At 39.0% G+C, this 18,054-nt stretch overlaps 1 protein-coding gene across 1 annotated transcript in view; it reads left to right on the top strand.

Annotated features, from left to right (window-relative positions):
• Positions 1–18,054, top strand: part of supt6h (SPT6 homolog, histone chaperone and transcription elongation factor) — a 73,725-nt gene that overhangs the window by 42,106 nt on the left and 13,565 nt on the right. Inside the window, exons 22-32 of the mRNA XM_072243703.1 lie at positions 1,351–1,488; positions 1,964–2,131; positions 2,957–3,084; positions 3,912–4,119; positions 4,766–4,913; positions 5,018–5,160; positions 6,849–6,989; positions 7,073–7,268; positions 12,017–12,255; positions 12,674–12,787; positions 16,539–16,663. Coding sequence (XP_072099804.1) covers positions 1,351–1,488; positions 1,964–2,131; positions 2,957–3,084; positions 3,912–4,119; positions 4,766–4,913; positions 5,018–5,160; positions 6,849–6,989; positions 7,073–7,268; positions 12,017–12,255; positions 12,674–12,787; positions 16,539–16,663 — 1,748 coding nt within the window. The remainder of the gene's footprint in view (positions 1–1,350; positions 1,489–1,963; positions 2,132–2,956; positions 3,085–3,911; positions 4,120–4,765; positions 4,914–5,017; positions 5,161–6,848; positions 6,990–7,072; positions 7,269–12,016; positions 12,256–12,673; positions 12,788–16,538; positions 16,664–18,054) is intronic.

Below are 18,054 nucleotides of genomic sequence, written 5' to 3'. Positions count from 1 at the left end.
AAAAAAAAAATCAGTTGTTCTCCTTATTTTACAATCTACGGAGTCTCACAGTTATCTTGAATATACCTATCTTCCTACCTTGTCACTTGTAAAACTGCTATTTCCTTCTCACAGTTCCTCCTCTTCTGCTGCATCTGTTCTCAGATGAGGATTGCCCTTCCACCACTATTAATGCTGACCTCATTCACACCTCCATTTTCCCACGCATCTTACCTCATCCTACAACTGTTATAACAGAGATATGGTTCTCTTGTCCTTGCCTATTACCCCGAGCCTCCATATCAAGCACATAATTCTCCGTAGCTTCTGCCTTGTCCAAAGGATCCTATCAATTAAGCAGATCTTCCTTCCTCCACACTCCACATCCCTCTGCTTTCCTTAAGGATTACTTCCCTGTCCACTCGTCTGTCCCCATTGATCTCCCTCCTGCCAGTTATCTCTGCAATTATGTTAATTTCTACCTTCCCCTATTCCTCCTCCCTCACTGCCACTTGGGGCCCAAAGCAGTCCTTCCAAGTGAGGCAATACTTCACCTGTGGGTCTGTAGTCATCTATTGCATCTGGTGTTCTTGATGCATCCTCCTCTGCAACATTGAGACACCGAAACAGAAGGGACCACTTTGTTGAACACCTTTACTCTGTCCACCTCAAAAGGCAGGATCTCCCAGTGGCTACCCATTTTGGTTAGAGAAGCAACCCTTCATTCCATCTGGGTAGCTTCCAGTCTGATAGCATGAACATCGATTTCTCCAACTTCTGGTAATTTTTTTCTCCCTTCCTCCTCTTTTTCCACTCCCCATCCTGGTTACCTTCTCACCTGCTCATCATCTTCCTCTGGTTCACTTGCTCCTCCTGTTTTCTCCCCATAGTCCAATATTTCTTATTAGATTCCTCCTTTAGCCCTTTACTACTTCTACCTATCCTTTCTCAGCTTGTCACTTCATTTCCTGCAGCCCCTTCCCCACTCACTTTCCCCCTTACCTGCTCGCATCTATCACCTGCAAGCTTGAACTATTTCCCCTGCCCGCCCCATTTTCTTATTCTGGCTTCTGCCCTCTTCCTTTCCAGGCTTGATGAAGGGTCTCAGCCTGAAACATTGGCTGTTCCCCTCCATAGATGCTGCCTGACGGGTTGAGTCCCTCCAGCATTTTGTGTCTGTTGCTCAAAATTTCTAGCATCTGTAAAATATCTTAAGTTTATAGTTGTACATTTTTGATGCTAATCATCCAGCAAGTTAGAGATGAAAGATACTGGCAGAAGACTGGAAGCATTTTTGCAAATACAATTTAGTGAGAGGGGGGTATCAAGGAAAGAAGACAGGACCTTTCATTTTCTTCCCTTGTCTACTAGAATGACTTCAGGGATTATCCACCACTATTACGTCAGGCAGTATCGCTCGCTCGCCGGGTGCAGGATCCACTTGTCGAGTTTGCTCAAGTTTGTGGGACAGATGATGACATTGTTTGTCTCAAATTTCATCCTTTGCAGGTAATTTGTTATTTCAAGCTTTCAAGCATTTTTTTTAAAGGAAAATGCTGAAAATTAATTTTTTTTTCTATTACAACTGTAAGGAAGTGAATTTTGATTGATTTGTGTGCTATGTATGGTAAGTTTGGGTGAGCTCCCAACAATTTAATTGATAATTGTCAGTGATGTATAGATGACTGTTGTGTACTTAATTTTGTATCATCATGCTTTTAGAACACAAAGTGAATGTTAAAAAGATGCTGTTGACCTTCTTAAAGCTAGTTTCCGACAGTAATTTAATCCTAGTCTGTAGTATTAAGGATGTGTTATTAGTAGGATAAAGTTAATTCTCTTTCTTATTGTACTCCAAGAGAAATATTGGCTGAATCACATAACCAGTACTACTTTCCCTCTGTCAATTCACTGAATTAAGAGGTTTAAACCACTTTCTTGGTATTTTCTTGCCTCACCTGCCCCCCCCACACCCAAATCTCAGGAACAAGTAATAAAAGAAGAATTGCTGAATGCACTTTACTGTGAGTTCATTAACCGAGTGAATGAAGTAGGTGTGGATGTAAACAGAGCAATAACTCATCCACATACTCAAGCACTAGTTCAGTATGTTTGTGGTTTAGGACCTCGTAAAGGATCGCACCTACAGAAGGTAAGAAAGTAAACTACTTGTACACTGTTAAGAATGTGTTAACAATGTATTAAAGGGAAGCATTTAGAAGATAATGCAACAACACAGTACCCATTTATCCATTACATGGCCACCTTCCCCTATGTCTTTAATATCCAGTAACATTTTGATTGCTGACCCTTTTTGATTTTCAGTCCTTTGATTTTGCCTGTCAGGGATATACTTAGTGGCTGAGCTTATATAGCCCTCCTTTATGGGGAATTCCATACATTTACTACCTTCTGGATATAGAAGTTTCTTCTCACTTTAGTTGTTTGGAGCCGAATCCCTTATGTTCTATGAATTGTAATGAGTTGCATAGAACTTAAAATAACAAAAATGCATGCCTTCTCAGTCAAGCCTTCCACTCAGTAAATCCAATTTGTTTAAAATGTTTTCTGAAGCAGAAAATTTAATGGGCATTTTGGAAGGGAGTGGGGAACAATGGGGTCAAATGCATTGAGGGGAAAGAGTGGCACCAGATTGCTATTTTTACAAGTTTTATTTTTAGAGTAAACTTGATTACAGGAAAGATTTTAAATAAAGATTAAGCATTCTCAATCAGTCATTTGCAATGTTGGCAATGTTATTAGTTACCCAACAAATATATAATTATTTGGTTGCATTTTTACAGAAATATAAAATGACTTCATTTTAATTGCTAGTTACTTAATACTGATATGTTCTACAACCATATCTGAAAAATTAAAGCTGATATGTATAGTTTTGTGAACTACTGTTGCAGTATAATTGTGTATATTTGACTTTTATGTACTCATCACACTAACGGATAGTTATTTTGTACAGATCCTCAAACAGAATAATACTCGCTTGGAAAATAGGACACAGCTGGTTACGATGTGTCATATGGGTCCAAAGGTCTTCATCAATTGTGCAGGATTTATTAAAATAGATACTGCGTCGTTAGGGGACAGGTTAGTCTTAAGAGTACTGGTGTACACTTTCTGAAGCTGGACAGCATTAATCATATCCCCAATCATTTTCCTAAGAATTTGTAAATGAAAATTGTCTAAATATATGATTACCATGGCAAATCAACTGTATGCCACTGCAATTATTACAGTGTGTACAGCCTCTGAGTGCAGGGTTTCATGATGGTTTCTTTGTAAATACAGTGCTAATTCTTTTAAAGATTAAGTTTTATTAACTATGTAAGCATTCCATAACAACTTCCAAGTGTCTATTTAGTAGTTAAACTTGTAATTTTGTACTTGTATTTGAAAGGTTTTGGCAGCAGATTTCCAAATCATTAATTATCCTAATTTTGTAAAATATCTGTCCTCATTTAATTGTTGAGTATGTCTTTTTGTTGTAATATAAAGTAATGCAGAACTTGTGTGGTAAGTTCGATAAAAAACGAATTCAAAAGTTAAGAATTTTTATCTTGTAACCAAACACAATTAACATTTATTAAAATGAGAAGTAAATTGTTGTGTAGAAAAAAATCATATATTCATTAAAAATGATTCATTTCTTTAGCCAGTCAAGTTGTGAGGAATCAGAAAGCAAGAATTATTCAATTAGTTGTCAATTTTGAATGATATTAACGGAACTAAAGTATAGTCCTATTTCTGTTGAAGAAATCTCCTTCAACTCATTCAAAATTCTTCCATTTCACTAGTGTAAGAAAAACTTATGTTCTGTACATTGGAAAAAACTATATACAGTTGTATACCACATTTAACAAGTAAGATTTATTTTATCTCCTTGGGAAATAATGTTTATCTTTTTATACTGGCAGCACTGATTCCTACATTGAGGTTCTGGATGGCTCAAGAGTTCATCCTGAAACTTACGAGTGGGCCAGAAAAATGGCTGTGGATGCTCTTGAATATGATGAATCAGCAGAGGATGCCAACCCAGCTGGAGCACTTGAAGAAATTTTGGAAAATCCTGAACGACTAAAGGATCTTGACCTTGATGCATTTGCAGAAGAACTGGAAAGGCAGGTTGGTATTTCCCTTGGTGGCTTTTCAATAGAATATGTAGTTTAGAATTGTTTGGCATAAGCAATTTACTTCAAATCTTTAGCAACACGCAAAATGCTGAGTTCCTCCAGAATGTGCATGTTACCCTCGCTTTACAGCATCTGCAGAATCATTAATGTTTATGGTTTCCTGTAAATTTTTTGTCTGATTTGCTACAGTAAACCTAGTCTGTAATTGGCATCTCGTGTTACATTGTTTACTGATTTTGCTAGACAGATTGCTGTATGGTATGCTTGAATGGTATAATTTATAACAAGCTTTTTTTTTGTGTTTGGTACATTAGTAATTCCTGTTTTCAATTACTTCAGCTTTTGAAGTACTTATACCAAACCTTAATATTGTTTGATGGGATTTATTTTAATGATAATGTACAGTACTCAAGCTTCAGAAAAATATTGTATGCCGAGAACATTCAGTGAATTAGAAGTGCATGCTGTTCTTGGAAATATTTGTTTGTCACCATAGATAAAATTCACTTATAAGATTTTAATTGTTTAATAAGTGATCGGCACAAACATTTCTTACAGTGTGTACTAATTAATTAAAACAAGAAACAGTTTTAGATGTCTGTATTGGAGTGATCAGTTCTAATTTAACCATTTCACAGGGCTATGGTAACAAAGGTATCACATTGTATGACATTCGAGCTGAACTGAGCTGCAGATACAAGGATTTGCGTGTACCATGCCGTGCACCAAACTCTGAGGAGATTTTCAACATGCTTACAAAAGAAACGCCAGAAACATTTTATATTGGTATGGCTTTCTCATTGTTCCTTAAATGGAAAAGTAGTGTTAAACATTTTCTTAATTCTGTGTACTTACTAGATTTCCTAAATTTTAACTTTTTTATTGTTTAGGTAAATTAATAACGTGCAATGTCACGGGAATTGCTCACAGGAGGCCTCAGGGTGAGAGTTATGATCAGGCTATCAGGAATGATGAAACTGGTCTTTGGCAATGTCCTTTCTGCCAGCAGGACAATTTTCCAGAGCTTAGTGAGGTATAATTCTTTAACATTTTCTACAGTTGCTTCATGTTGCAGCATTTTTATCAATTTTAAAATTGAATCTGCTTAAAAATGATTGATTATTTTATGAAACACTGTTATCCTGACGGTATCTGAATAACACATTTGACTGAGCCATAGACTGTAGTTCAGTTCCAGTCTAGAAACCTGAACAGGCACTGCCTAATTCTGGTGTACTGTATTGTCTGGGGTATAAATTTTCTAATTGCACAGGTAATTATAAAGTAACCCACAACACATTTTGAGGAGGAACCAGTAGTTCTCCCCAGGATTCTTACTAAGTTTATCCTTGAATTAGTGTAATTAGAAAACAGAAAGATTCAATCATTGCAAGTATTGTTGGACTTTGCTGCACACAAATTGTACATGAAATCCCTGTCATGTGTTCTGTAAAGGTGACTATAATTCTGAGCTATTGCCTCACGATTCTTTGAGTCACAGGTCAAGAAATGTAGTGCTGTGTCTAAGCCTGTCTGCTCGGAGAACTATTTCCAGTAAAGGACTGAAGGAATGTGTTGGGTGGATTCTCCAGTCAGGTGTGAGTCACTTTTGTCAGTCCATTAGGTAGGAATTTCCAGAGTAAAAGAACGCAGAGAGGAAGTGTCGTGCTAAACGTACCTCACCCACCAAAGGAAGGAAACTGACAGTCATTTAGGTTGTGCCCACAGTTCTAACCAACCCAGTCAGAATTTTAATCTATCAAAATAACCTGGTTTTCAAATGCTTTCATTTATTTTAAACCTCCAAAGCATTCAAACACCTTTTCGAAAAGAAAACTTGATTAATGGGTTATTAATGGTTTTTGTACAAGTCTTTAGAAGTATTTAAGCATTCCTGAGCTCATGTTTCTGAAACCCTTTCTAAGTGACCAGACTTGTTTCTGGGATTCCTGCAGCTGTTTCTTTTCAGTAAAATCAATAGGAGAACGTCCTTTTTACCGCACACACACAGACACATGGAGGGGCACGCACAGACACATGGAGGGACATGCACACAGACAGACAGATCTCTGCTAGGTTCATAAACTAGATTTTAGAGAAATTAGTCCACCTTTCCTCTCCTTCACTTAATTCAATAATTATAATCCACTGAGGAAAAAGTTCCAAAGTACAGGCCATTGAGAGTTTTTTTAAAACACCAGTCAATCTCTAATACTTTAAAAGAAGTGTTAGGAGTGGATGTACATGTAGAAGCTACCCTCTTTCCCACATTGTTGCTCCAAATGTTCTTTAAGTAAAATCCTCAACAGTTAAGTAATTTAAAACAGAAAATTGTCCAAATGCTGCACAGATTGGGTCAGCAATGGTGTAAGTGAAACGTTTTCAACCTTAAGTTAATTCTGCAGTCCCGCCAAAGAGTTTCAGCTGGAAACATCAATTGTACCCTTTTCCATAGATGCTGCCTGGCCTGCTGAGTTCCTCCAGCATTGTGTGTGTGTGTGTGTGTGTGTGTGTGTGTGTGTGTGTGTGTGTGTGTGTTGCTTAAGTTAATTCTGTTTTCTTTCCACAAATATTGCCTGTCTTCAGAATATTTCCAGTGTTTCCTGTTTTAATTTCAGGTGTCCAACATCTGCAGTTTTTTTTAACTATACCAAATTTTTAAGTTAATCTTAAAACCTTATTTGTACTCTCCCTGCACCCCCCCCCCCCCCAACCTTCCAGGTTTGGAATCATTTTGACAGTGGTGCATGTCCTGGCCAGGCTATAGGAGTGAAGACAAGGCTGGACAACAATGTTACAGGTTTTATTCCAACAAAGTTCCTCAGTGATAAAAATGTTAAACATCCTGAAGAAAGGGTCAAGGTAGATATAATTCTATTGAAATAATTTCTAGTATTGCTAGATATCTGATGGGTGTCTAATTGACCATTGCTGTTCTCTTATAGATTGGCATGACTGTACATTGCCGCATTATGAAAATAGACATTGAAAAGTTTAGTGTAGACCTTACTTGTCGAACATCTGATCTGATGGATAAGAACAATGAGTGGAAGTTACCCAAGGATACCTATTATGATTTTGACTCTGAGGCTGCAGATCATAAAGTTGAAGAGGATGCAAAGAAAAAACAACAACGCACAAGTAAGTAAGCTTGGCAGACACTGTTTAGAAAACTACAGTTTACTTTTTTTAATATTTCATTTTTCAAAGTCTTAAGTTCCCATTTGCTCCTTGAATATGCCGCAACCTCTGACTGCGCAGGTTCATCATCATACTGTGTAAGTATTCAAAATGTCACTGAGAGATTCTCATGATTCAGAAGGGACAGAGAGGGAGGTAAAAGGGGTGGGGGAGTGGCATTGCTAATCAGAGATAGTATCATGGCTGTAGAAAGTGAGGACGGTGGAGAGATTCTCTACTGAGTCAGCGTGGGTAGAAGGGAGCAGTTACTTTATTGGAGGTATTCTGTACAGTACCCCAGCAATAGAGCAGTGGTCCCCAACCACCAGGCGGCAAAGCATGTGCTACCGGGCCGTGAGGAAACGATATGAGTCAGCTGCACCTTTCCTCATTCCCTGTCACGCACTGTTGAACTTGAACATAGGGTTGCCAACTGTCCCGTATTTGCCGGGACATCCCATATATTGGGCTAAATTGGTTTGTCCCGTATTTCCCCCGCTAAGGTAGAGCGTTCCTGTGAAACCTTTCATGCCGAAATGGTGTAAAGCGAAGAAGCAATTACCATTAATTTATGTGAGAAGAATTTTTGAGCGTTCCCAGACCCAAAAAAATAACCTGACAAATCATACCAAATAACACATAAAACCAAAAATAAGTAACACTAACATATAGTAAAAGCGGGAATGATATGATAAATACACAGCCTATATAAAGTAGAAATAATGTATGTACAGTATAGTCGGGAAGATGAAGGCAAAACCGACTTGTGGGGGAAAAAATCGGCATGTACACGCATGCACACACAGGTGCCTGCGCAAGGCTTCATGGTCATGGTAGTCTTTCCTGGGGCAAAGTGTCCCGGGATTTGACTGCTACTTTTGTCTCTTATTTGGGAGTGAGAAAGTTGGCAACCCTAACTGTAAAAGACATGTTAAGGTGAGTTTAACCCTACTTGAACACCACCCCCCCAGTCGGCCGGTCAGTAAGAATATTGTCAATATTAAACCGATCCACGGTGCAAAAAAGGTTGGGGCCCCTGCAATAGAGGACTGAGGAAAAGATCAAGAGGCAGTTTTGGAAAGGTGCAAAAATAACGAAAGTGGTGTCGTAGGTGACTTCAACTTCCCTCATGTTGATTGGCACCTCCTTAGTGCAAAAGATGTAGATGGGGCAGAATTTGATAGGAAGGAGGGATTCCTAACATAGTATGTAAACAGGCCGACTAGGAAAGAGGCTATACTGGATCTGGTACTAATCAATGAAATTAGTCAGGTGACAGATCTCTTCATGGTGAGCATTTTGGAGACAGTGACCTTTAGCATAGCCTTGGAGAGGATAGGAGCTGAGAGTATGAGTAAGTATTTAATTGGGGGAGGGTGAATTATAGTGCTAATTCGCAGGAACTTGGAAGTGTAACTGGGGAATAGGTGTGTGTATTCAGGGAAATGTACAATGGAAATGTGGAGATTGTTTAGGGAGCAGTTGCATGGGATTCTGGATAGGTTTGTCCCATTGAGTTAAGAGAAAGTACAGCACATTCTAATGCTACAAGGCAGGAACTTGGGAGCATAAATTGGAGTAGATATACTTAGGGAAATGTCCGGTGGAAATATCAAGATTGTTTAGGAAACACCTGCATGGGGTTCGAGATAGGTTTGTCCCATTGAGGCAGAGAAGGGATAGATAGTAGGGTAAAGAAATCAAGAATGATAAGAGAAAGGAAAAAGCTTACTTAAAGTTTAGATGGAAGGATCAAACAGATTCTTAGAGTTACAAGATAGGAATCAGCCTAAGAATAGATTTAGCAGAGCGAAAAGAAGATATGGGAAGACCTTGGTTAATGGGATTAAGGAAAACCCCAAGATTTTTCACACATACACGAAGAACAGGAGGATGAAGGTAGAGCAGTGGATGTGGTGAATACGGATTGTAGTCAGGGGTTTGATAAGGTTCCTCATGAGAATCTCATTTAGCAAATCGGGAAGTATGGAATACAGGGAAACTTGGCTGTGTGGATTCAGAATTGGCTTGCCAGCAGAAAGTAGAGCGTGTTAGTAGGTGGAGACTATTCTGCTTAGAGACTAGTATTCTTCAGGGATCTCTGCTCTGAGATTTTTATAAATGACTTGGATGAGGAAGTGGAAGGATAGGAAAAAAGTCCTAATTTATTCAACCTATTCTCTTAAGATGTGCTCTCTCATCCAGACAGCAACCTGGTAAATCTCCTTTGCATCCTTTCTAAAACCTCTACACCCTACCTGTAATATAGTGACCAGAACTGGACACAATGCTCCCAAGTGTGGTCTAATCAGAATTTTGACAGAGCTACAATATTACCCCACAACTCCACCATGGATGGTGCCGAGCCAGGCTGCAAAAGGAGGTTTGGGCATGGGGCTAGCAGCCCTATCCTGTAAAAACTCAGCTACAGAAGTTCGAAAATCTGCATCTTGAGAGAGAGGAAGGATCTTCGCCTAGAAGAGTTATGAAAATCATGTAGGGCAAATGGAAACCACAGGGCTGATCATCCTTTGGCCCAGGACAGAGGATTCTGGCGTGCTGCTATTGGCGGCCTATGCCCCAGCAGGGGTGTTGGAATGAAGAAGAAGAACAGTACCTCACAACTTGTGAACTCAATCCTTCGAGTAATGAAGCCCTACACACCATAGGCATTCTCAACCATCCTATCAACTTCCTGGCAATTTTGAGGGATTTGTGAATGTGGACTCCAAGATCCCTCTGTTCCTCCATATTTCTTCTTTCAAGTTTATCACTTCACGCCTTTCCAGATTGAATTCCATCTGCATCCTATCAATGTCCCATTGTAATCTATGACAACCTTTTGCACTATCCAAAATATCACCAACCTTCATGTCATCTGCAAACTTAATAACCCATCGTGGACTCAATGTTCCCTCTTATTTGTGGATGACCAACATGCACAAAAATCTTCTGCTGTGCATTGTGACAACAAACGTGCACACTGAATAATTTCTTCAATAAAAAGTGTTAATAAGCCAGCTCTAAAATCTGCAGACAAGTCATGTGGATTCCATGTTATCAGCACTGTCTGCATCAGAAACTGGAAAAAGAAATGTGATTGTGTACAATCATGAAATATACAACATGCTAACTAGGTAGTGGGTGACAACCTTTTGTACGCAATTTAAATTCCCTTGTGCGCGAGTAAGCAAATGATGTGTGCACCTTAGAGGGAGCATTATCTGTACTATGCTGTGTTGTTCTAAGATATTTATTTGAAAACTTATTTCCATCTAATATGAGGTTTTCAACTTGAAAACTTTTTAGCACAGCACTTAACAGTACTGGCTTTTAATTCCCGCCGTTGCCTATAACAGGGGTCCCCAACCTTTTTCATACTGCGGACCGGTTTCATATTGACAATATTTTTGCGGACCGGCCAACCGGGGAGGGGTGGAGGAGGTAGGATTGCCAACATACAAGAGTAGCAGTCAAATACGTTGGGTTTACCCCGAGAAAGACTACAATGACCATGAAGCCTTCCGCGGGCACCAGTGCGCATGCGTAACTTGCGCATGCGTTTATGTGCCGATTTCTTAAAAATTGTTTTTGCCGATTCTGTTGGCGGCAGCAGCTGGTGGGGTGTGTTAATCACGACCGGAGTATAGGTGATAAGTGGCTAATACACTCAATTTCATTTCTAAAAGGGTTTATCTAACGAAATTAATATTAAACACACAGCGCATATTTTCCTCGCATGAATATAGCGATAAAACAATTATCGGGAGGACAGGGGAGCTTGAAGTGTTGAACGAACTTCCAGTAGAAGTGGTAGAGGCAGGTTCAATATTATCATTTAAAGAAAAATTGGATGGGTACATGGACAGGAAAGGAATGGAGGGTTATGGGCTGAGTGCAGGTCGGTAAAATCATTGCAACGCACCAATATCGCTGAATCAGTGGGAGCCCTGGGCTTGTTTTCCTGCAACAGGACGGTCCTATCGAGGGATGATGGGAGACAGCGATACTCGAAGGGGGTTCCTTATGTCTAGTCTATTCCGCAATTTAGTTTTCGTTGCATTCATCGCAGAGATATGTTGGAAATGGAAGCAACGTTTTCAGTGCTTTCCTGACTATCTCAGGATATCTAGCCTTGACTTTGATCCGGAATGCCGGCAGAGATGTTATGTCAAACATGCTTTTCAGCCCGCCGTCATTTGCAAGCTCGAGGAGTTGATCTCCTTCCCGCGCTGATATGGATGACGCGCGGGTAATGACCTCACGTGTGTTCAAGCTCAACAGCGCATGACAGGGAATGAGGAAAGGTGCAGCTGACTCATAACGCCAAATCATATCGTTTCCTCGCGGCCCGGTAGCGCATGCCTTGCGGCCCGGTACTGGTCCACGGCCCGGTGGTTGGGGACTGCTGGCCTATAAAGAGTTTGTATGTTCTCCCTGTGACCACGTGGGTTTCCTCCGGGTTCTTCGGTTTCCTCCCACAGTGCAAAGACATACTGGTTGGTAAGTTAATTGGTCAATGTAATTTGTCCCATGACTAGGCTGGGATTGAATCAGGAGATTTCTGGGCAGCATGGCTCAAAGGGCTTATTCCACACTGGTGCTCAATAAGTAAATAAAATCACTGTTGTGTTGACGGAAATGAAAGCTTTGTCCATATTCAAACCAATTCAGTTTTATTAATTATTTACTCTGTGACTCTTTCTTAGCATATATCAAACGAGTAATAGTGCATCCATCATTCCACAATATCAACTTCAAGCAGGCTGAGAAGATGATGGAAACTATGGACCAAGGAGATGTCATTATCAGACCCAGCAGCAAAGGAGCTAATCATCTCACTGTAACCTGGAAAGTGACAGATGGGATCTATCAACACATAGATGTGAGAGAAGAAGGCAAGGAGAATGCCTTCAGTTTGGGACAATCTCTTTGGATCAACAATGAGGCAAGGAAAATGAGGTTTATTCTAATTTATTAGTGATTTATTAATTTACTCCATGTGGAATTTCTGTTGCTCATAGATCATGCTACACAGCACGTTACCAAAATTTTTGCTTTTACTTGCAAATGTAGTGTAAAATTGGTAGCTGTTACTACTGTCAAACTTGGAGTAAGTTGTTTCACATATTACACTTTAAACCTTCAAATCTACGTGGACAAATTTCCTATATTCATATCTATTGGTATATTTTTCATCTGAGATCAAATACTGTTTGAAAATATCTTGATGTAGAATCCCTTTGTAATCAGTACTTGATTCAGTTTGTCTTTAGTGTGATTCTGCTGTTGTGTATATGTAATAGTGACATAGAGTATGTTTGTTTATTTAAATAAGAATCTTAATCTGCATTTTCATCATCCAGGAATTTGAAGACCTTGATGAAATTACTGCTCGATATGTACAGCCAATGGCATCTTTTGCTCGTGACCTGCTCTATCATAAATATTACCAGGATTGCAATGGTGGAGACCGTAAGGTACTAGTATGAAAGTTAAACTTAGCTAGCTTAGTAACAGTTACGTGGTGAACAATTCTAATGTGTTTTTTAATGTTGGTAAGTGAGGAATAAAAATATTCATCTTTGCATTAATTTTAAATCTTTTACTCAGCCGTTTTGCATTTTGTCTCAATAGACTGGGCACTTTACAGTAAGCCACCTCAGTGCCTACCTAACGTGGATAGTGCAATAAAGTAATTTGTACCCTATTGAGAAGTGTATCAATTAGTAGAGAGATGCTGTTTATGATCAGACACTACTGCCTCCACGTTTCATAGTAACTGGTTAAATTTCTGATGCTGATGAGGGGTCTCAGCTTTTGACCAGTTTCCATGAAAGAATGCAGAATAAGAGGTGCTTTTAACTTTAAGGAATCTTAAAAGCATTTGAATACTATATAGGATTTCCCCTCTGAATCATTTTTGAGAGTAGATGCCTGAAATCAATATCCAGTGGTGGGGGGAGATAATTAAGTATGCAGTCACCCTTTAGACAGATTAAGGCACACATATGTTATGTTTGCTATTTTAGTTTATTCTAAATTCTGTGTAGTATTGACCTGATGATGATCTGTCAGAAGGCAAATAGAGAAATATCCACATTGCATAAGGATACTTAAGTCGCTGTTGTGCAGGGTAGGGAGTCAACCAAAAGATAAACTAGAATAGTTTACAAAAGGCACTACCTTCACTGAACCAAATGTTATCTATGGAAAACCAGAATTAACTAGCATTAACTGTAGCCTAGAAGCAAATTTTGTGAAATAAGGGGATAAAATTACAGAAATAAGAGAATTTGCGTACTTGGACTCAGCTTGCAATTATCAGTTAACTGCAGATAATACATTGGATGGAAGCAAATGAGTGAGAGTCCTGCAACAGGCGGTAGATTTGCACAAGCAGTTCATAAATGTTTGTGGACAGATGAATGAGACATTGAGCCCCTCAAGCCCATTCAATTATTCATTGGATCATATTGATCTACTGCAACTCATTTACCAGTCTTTGATCCGCATGATGCCATTATCTACTAAAAATCTCTGCATTAGCTTTGGAAAATGGCAGTCTGCAGCCTTTAAATGGAAAGAATTTCAGATTTCCACCTCTTTTGTGTCAAAAGTGAGTCTTGAGTTCTTGTGAAGTGGCTTTTGTTTAATGTTGAAGTTATGTCACTTTGAGCTGGATTACCAGAATCCCCCAGCAGAGAGAGTAGGTGTCTTGTAAAAAGCTGTCAATCAAAACATTTCATTTAGGCCACCTTTGACCCTTCAAATTCTAAGGAGCATACCCACTTTTATGTAACTTGTTATCATACAAATGTTTAGACCCAGTAGTTATTCATGGCCAATGCATTCTTCCTGAAGGGCACAGTGCAAGATTTGCATAGTTCTTTAGATGGGCAGAATGAAGAGTAGGTTGAACTGAAATGCAATTTTGTTCCCACTATGCGTCAGTTTTCTCGAGGTAAAAGCCAATGTTTTTGTGTGTGGTGCATTTTAGAATGAAGAGCAAGGAAAGCCAGTATGAATGGATGCTGCTGTTCTAAAGCAAATTTGTCAAAACTAAAGCTTTTAAGTTTATAAATATACAAATCATTGAATGCAGTCACTAAATGTTTTTAGAATTAGGATCGGAACTCAAGTGGAAGATTGATATAGTTTCGCAACATATAAATAAGTTTGACCATTGAGACAGATAAAGAAAAACATTGCGAGCAGTGAGTGACTTGGAATTGCTGACATTAGAAGTAAAGGTCAGTTCAGCTGAGATGTTTTGGTAGTTATTCCAGAGAATCTCTTTGCTGAAATGTTGATCAAAGAGCACACAATGAAGTAATAAGGGAAAAAAATTGACTTTTTTTGCATTGTTATGGTTTGAAATGCAGTGCTTAAAAGGATAATGGAATCATATTTTGGTTAACTAATAAAGCTGATGAATGCCAGGAGGAGAAAAAGCACAGAAATGGGATTACTACAGCAGCAGTTTATGGGACAATAAGCTGAACATTCTCTTTAAATGAGTCCTGTATGTTTGTTTTCATAGAAATTAAGCAGAATATGCTGGCAATGCTTCAGACATCTGTGGAGAGGGAGGGAGAAAAGAAATTAATTTTTCAGGCCATTGATTTTCAGATTGTCTAAATTGGAGTATACTCAGCATAACAGCTACACTTTTTCTATTTATTGCTATAAATTTACAATTGCTATAACCATCAGGAGTTTTTAATTATCTGTAATCCTACCCATCCAAGTCCTTTTGGCCATGTACCATTACTGTTTTGAATGACAAGAATTTGTCATTCTTGGATCTGATAACTGATACTTTGTGGATGAAATACCATCTGCCACATTCCTGGCCATTTGCCTAATTTGCCTTTGCCCCTTTCCCAGCTGTGTGACCTACAGATTTAAACATGCATTTGCGCTGTAAATTATCCAAGATATTGATATATATGGGGAAAACCTTGAGGTCTATACCACAGCACATTCTATCAATCAAATCTTTCTTGCAGAAAATTGTATTTATGAAAATCTTACTTTACGTTGACTAATTATGCTGTACAGTTTTACATCTAGTAATACTTAAATTTTCCTCATATAGTTCAACTGCCATCAATGTTCTTCCTCTACCATAAAAAAATTCTGTCCTTTACATCAGCTGCAAAAAACTGCCAATATGTATACAACATGTATTCCAAATTTTTATTTTAAAACTTTTTGTAGTTTCTGATAGTGCAGTTTCTGGCAAGTTGCAAGTAAGGTCAATCTAAATTAAGACTCACGTACAATAGCTAAAGGTGAACCCTCTGAAATTTACTCTTTCCACATGCACATTTATCTTCAGTGTGAATGACTTGTTACCCTCCTCATGGCAGTAATGTTTCACAACCTGAAGTGAATGCAAGTCTTACTTGAGTAGTTTATGTGGTGCACTCTGTTTATTTCATTGCCAATGGTGTTTGTTGATCTTATGGCCTTGGGTCTGGCAATGTGAGTTATAGAGTATCAGCTCCAGCAGATATTGATAACAAGAATATGCACAAAATAATTGTGTTGGCACGTGACCAAGTGGCTAAGGCATCAGTCTAGTGATCTGAAGGTCGCTAATTCAAGCCTCAGCTGAGGCAACGTGTTGTGTCCTTGAGCAAGGCACTTAACCACGCATTGCTCTGTGACGACACCAGTGCCAAGCTGTATCGGCCCTAGTGCCCTTCCCTTGGACAACATCGGTGGCGTGGAGAGGGGAGACCTGCGACATGGGCAACTGCCAGTCTTCCATACAACCTTGCTCAGGCCTGCGCCCTGGAAACCTTCCAAGGCGCAAATCCATGGTCTCATGAGACTAACGGATGCCTATTTCTATTTAATTATTTGGTCTCAGTAAGTATTGTATTAAGTTTTGAAAAGATGCAAAACTTCTAATGTGTATTTAAAAAGTATGAAAATAAAATTGACTACCTTCTGATAGCTAATATAATAGCAGCCATAGATTCAAATGTAAGATGCGTGTCAGATGAATTTTGAACAACGCTTTTTATTAATTGAAACATTGGTCAAGTGTACTGTGCCACCATCCTTTAGTCATTGGAGAAGGTCCAGATAGTACTAAGATTAGGTCAATCTTAGTTATCCACCAGAAGTTTAAATAGTTAATGTTTGGAATTGTACTGTACCCTCATTTCCCATGTGACCTAAGAAAAATATTAAATGTAGCATTGTTACTCTTTCTAGAAAATGGAAGAGATCCTATCAAAATCCAAAAGGGAAAAGCCTTCTTTTATTCCCTATTTCATTTCAGCATCAAAGGAACTGCCGGGAAAGTTTTTGTTAGGCTACCAACCTCGTGCCAAGCCCAGGTTAGTATCTACAAAGTGTCTTTATGTTCAGTAGATAAACTTAAGTAATTATCACCTTGTTAACCTTGATGAAAATAGTTGTCACTCTGAATAAGTCTATGTGATTGCTTCTAACTCTACCTTGAATTTATTATGAACATAATTCTGATTATCATACACAATGTAAACTAATTAAAGCCAGTTCTGTTGCTCATTGGATTTGATAATGATTAGCAATAACAGTTTTAATCTGAAAAGGCCTGTGAATCTGTAGTACAAGTTATCAATCATTTCCCCCTTAATATCAATTTTAAAAGAAAAATCTAATATTTTTGTACTATTTTGATCATAAAGGTATAAATTGATTTGAGAATTTTAAGGAATTTTCAGATGACAACACAGCTGCTGTAGAAGATGAGTGACTTTATGGTTGAGGGTTAGGTTTTAAGGAACAGAGGTACAGAGGCGATATCGGCTAAGTTTTTTGCAGAGAGTGGCAAGTGTGTGGAATGGGTTGCCAGCAATGGTGGAGACGGATGCAATAGGGTCTTTTAAGAGACACTTCGATAGGTACATGGAACTTAGAAAAGTAGAGGGCTATGGTAACCCTAGGTAATTTCTATAGGAAGTACATGTTTGGTACAGCATTGTGGGCCGAAGGGCCTGTATTGTGCTGTAGGTTTTCTATGAATAAAACTCAGGCTGTCAGTAGAAAGTTGAGAAAATTTTCAATGAGATTGTAGCACATTTTCTAACGCTGAGGCTTTGGCTTAAGTTCTTCGGAAAGGAGATACATGTGAGTAATAGGTAAAAACAGGTAGGGTTTCTTTTAATGTAGAGTAGTTAAATTAAAAAGTTACCAAATTGCAACAAACTAAATAAAGATGTGGGATCAGATATGGTAGCTACATGATGTAGAAAATGATGGATCCCACTGTGGTTCCGGATGACCATATTTGCAGCAAAGTGTTGATTGCTCGAGGAACTCAGGCGTAAAGTTGATGGTCTGGAAGCTGAGCTTCAAAAACTCCCATGCTTCAAGGATTCGGAGAGTTGTCTGAACCTGGACGCTGTTTCGAGGTAGTCACACCCATTAGATTATCTACGTCAAATTCAGTCATTGCCCGGCGACAAGGTGTGATTGCGAGTGAGGCAAGTAGGGGTAACCAAGAGTTAGTGCCTAATACGTCTGAGATTGGTGCTGGCTATGAGGATGGGAATGGGAGCTGTAGAAAGAATGAGCAACCAAGCTATGGCACTGTGGTTTAGGGACCCATCCAAGAGGGGAGAGAGAAGAGCAGTGTAGTTGTAATTGGAATCGTGTCATTAGAGGAAGGATTGAGAGTTGCAAAGGCTGCATTGCCTGCTTGGTGCCTGGGTTCATGACATCACATCCTGTCTGCAGAGGAGTT

This window comes from Mobula birostris, chromosome 25, assembly GCF_030028105.1.
Source record: "Mobula birostris isolate sMobBir1 chromosome 25, sMobBir1.hap1, whole genome shotgun sequence".
NCBI classification, from domain to species: Eukaryota; Metazoa; Chordata; class Chondrichthyes; order Myliobatiformes; family Myliobatidae; genus Mobula; species Mobula birostris.
Note: the sequence above shows the minus strand (reverse complement) of the source record. Positions and strands in the feature narration are given on the sequence as shown.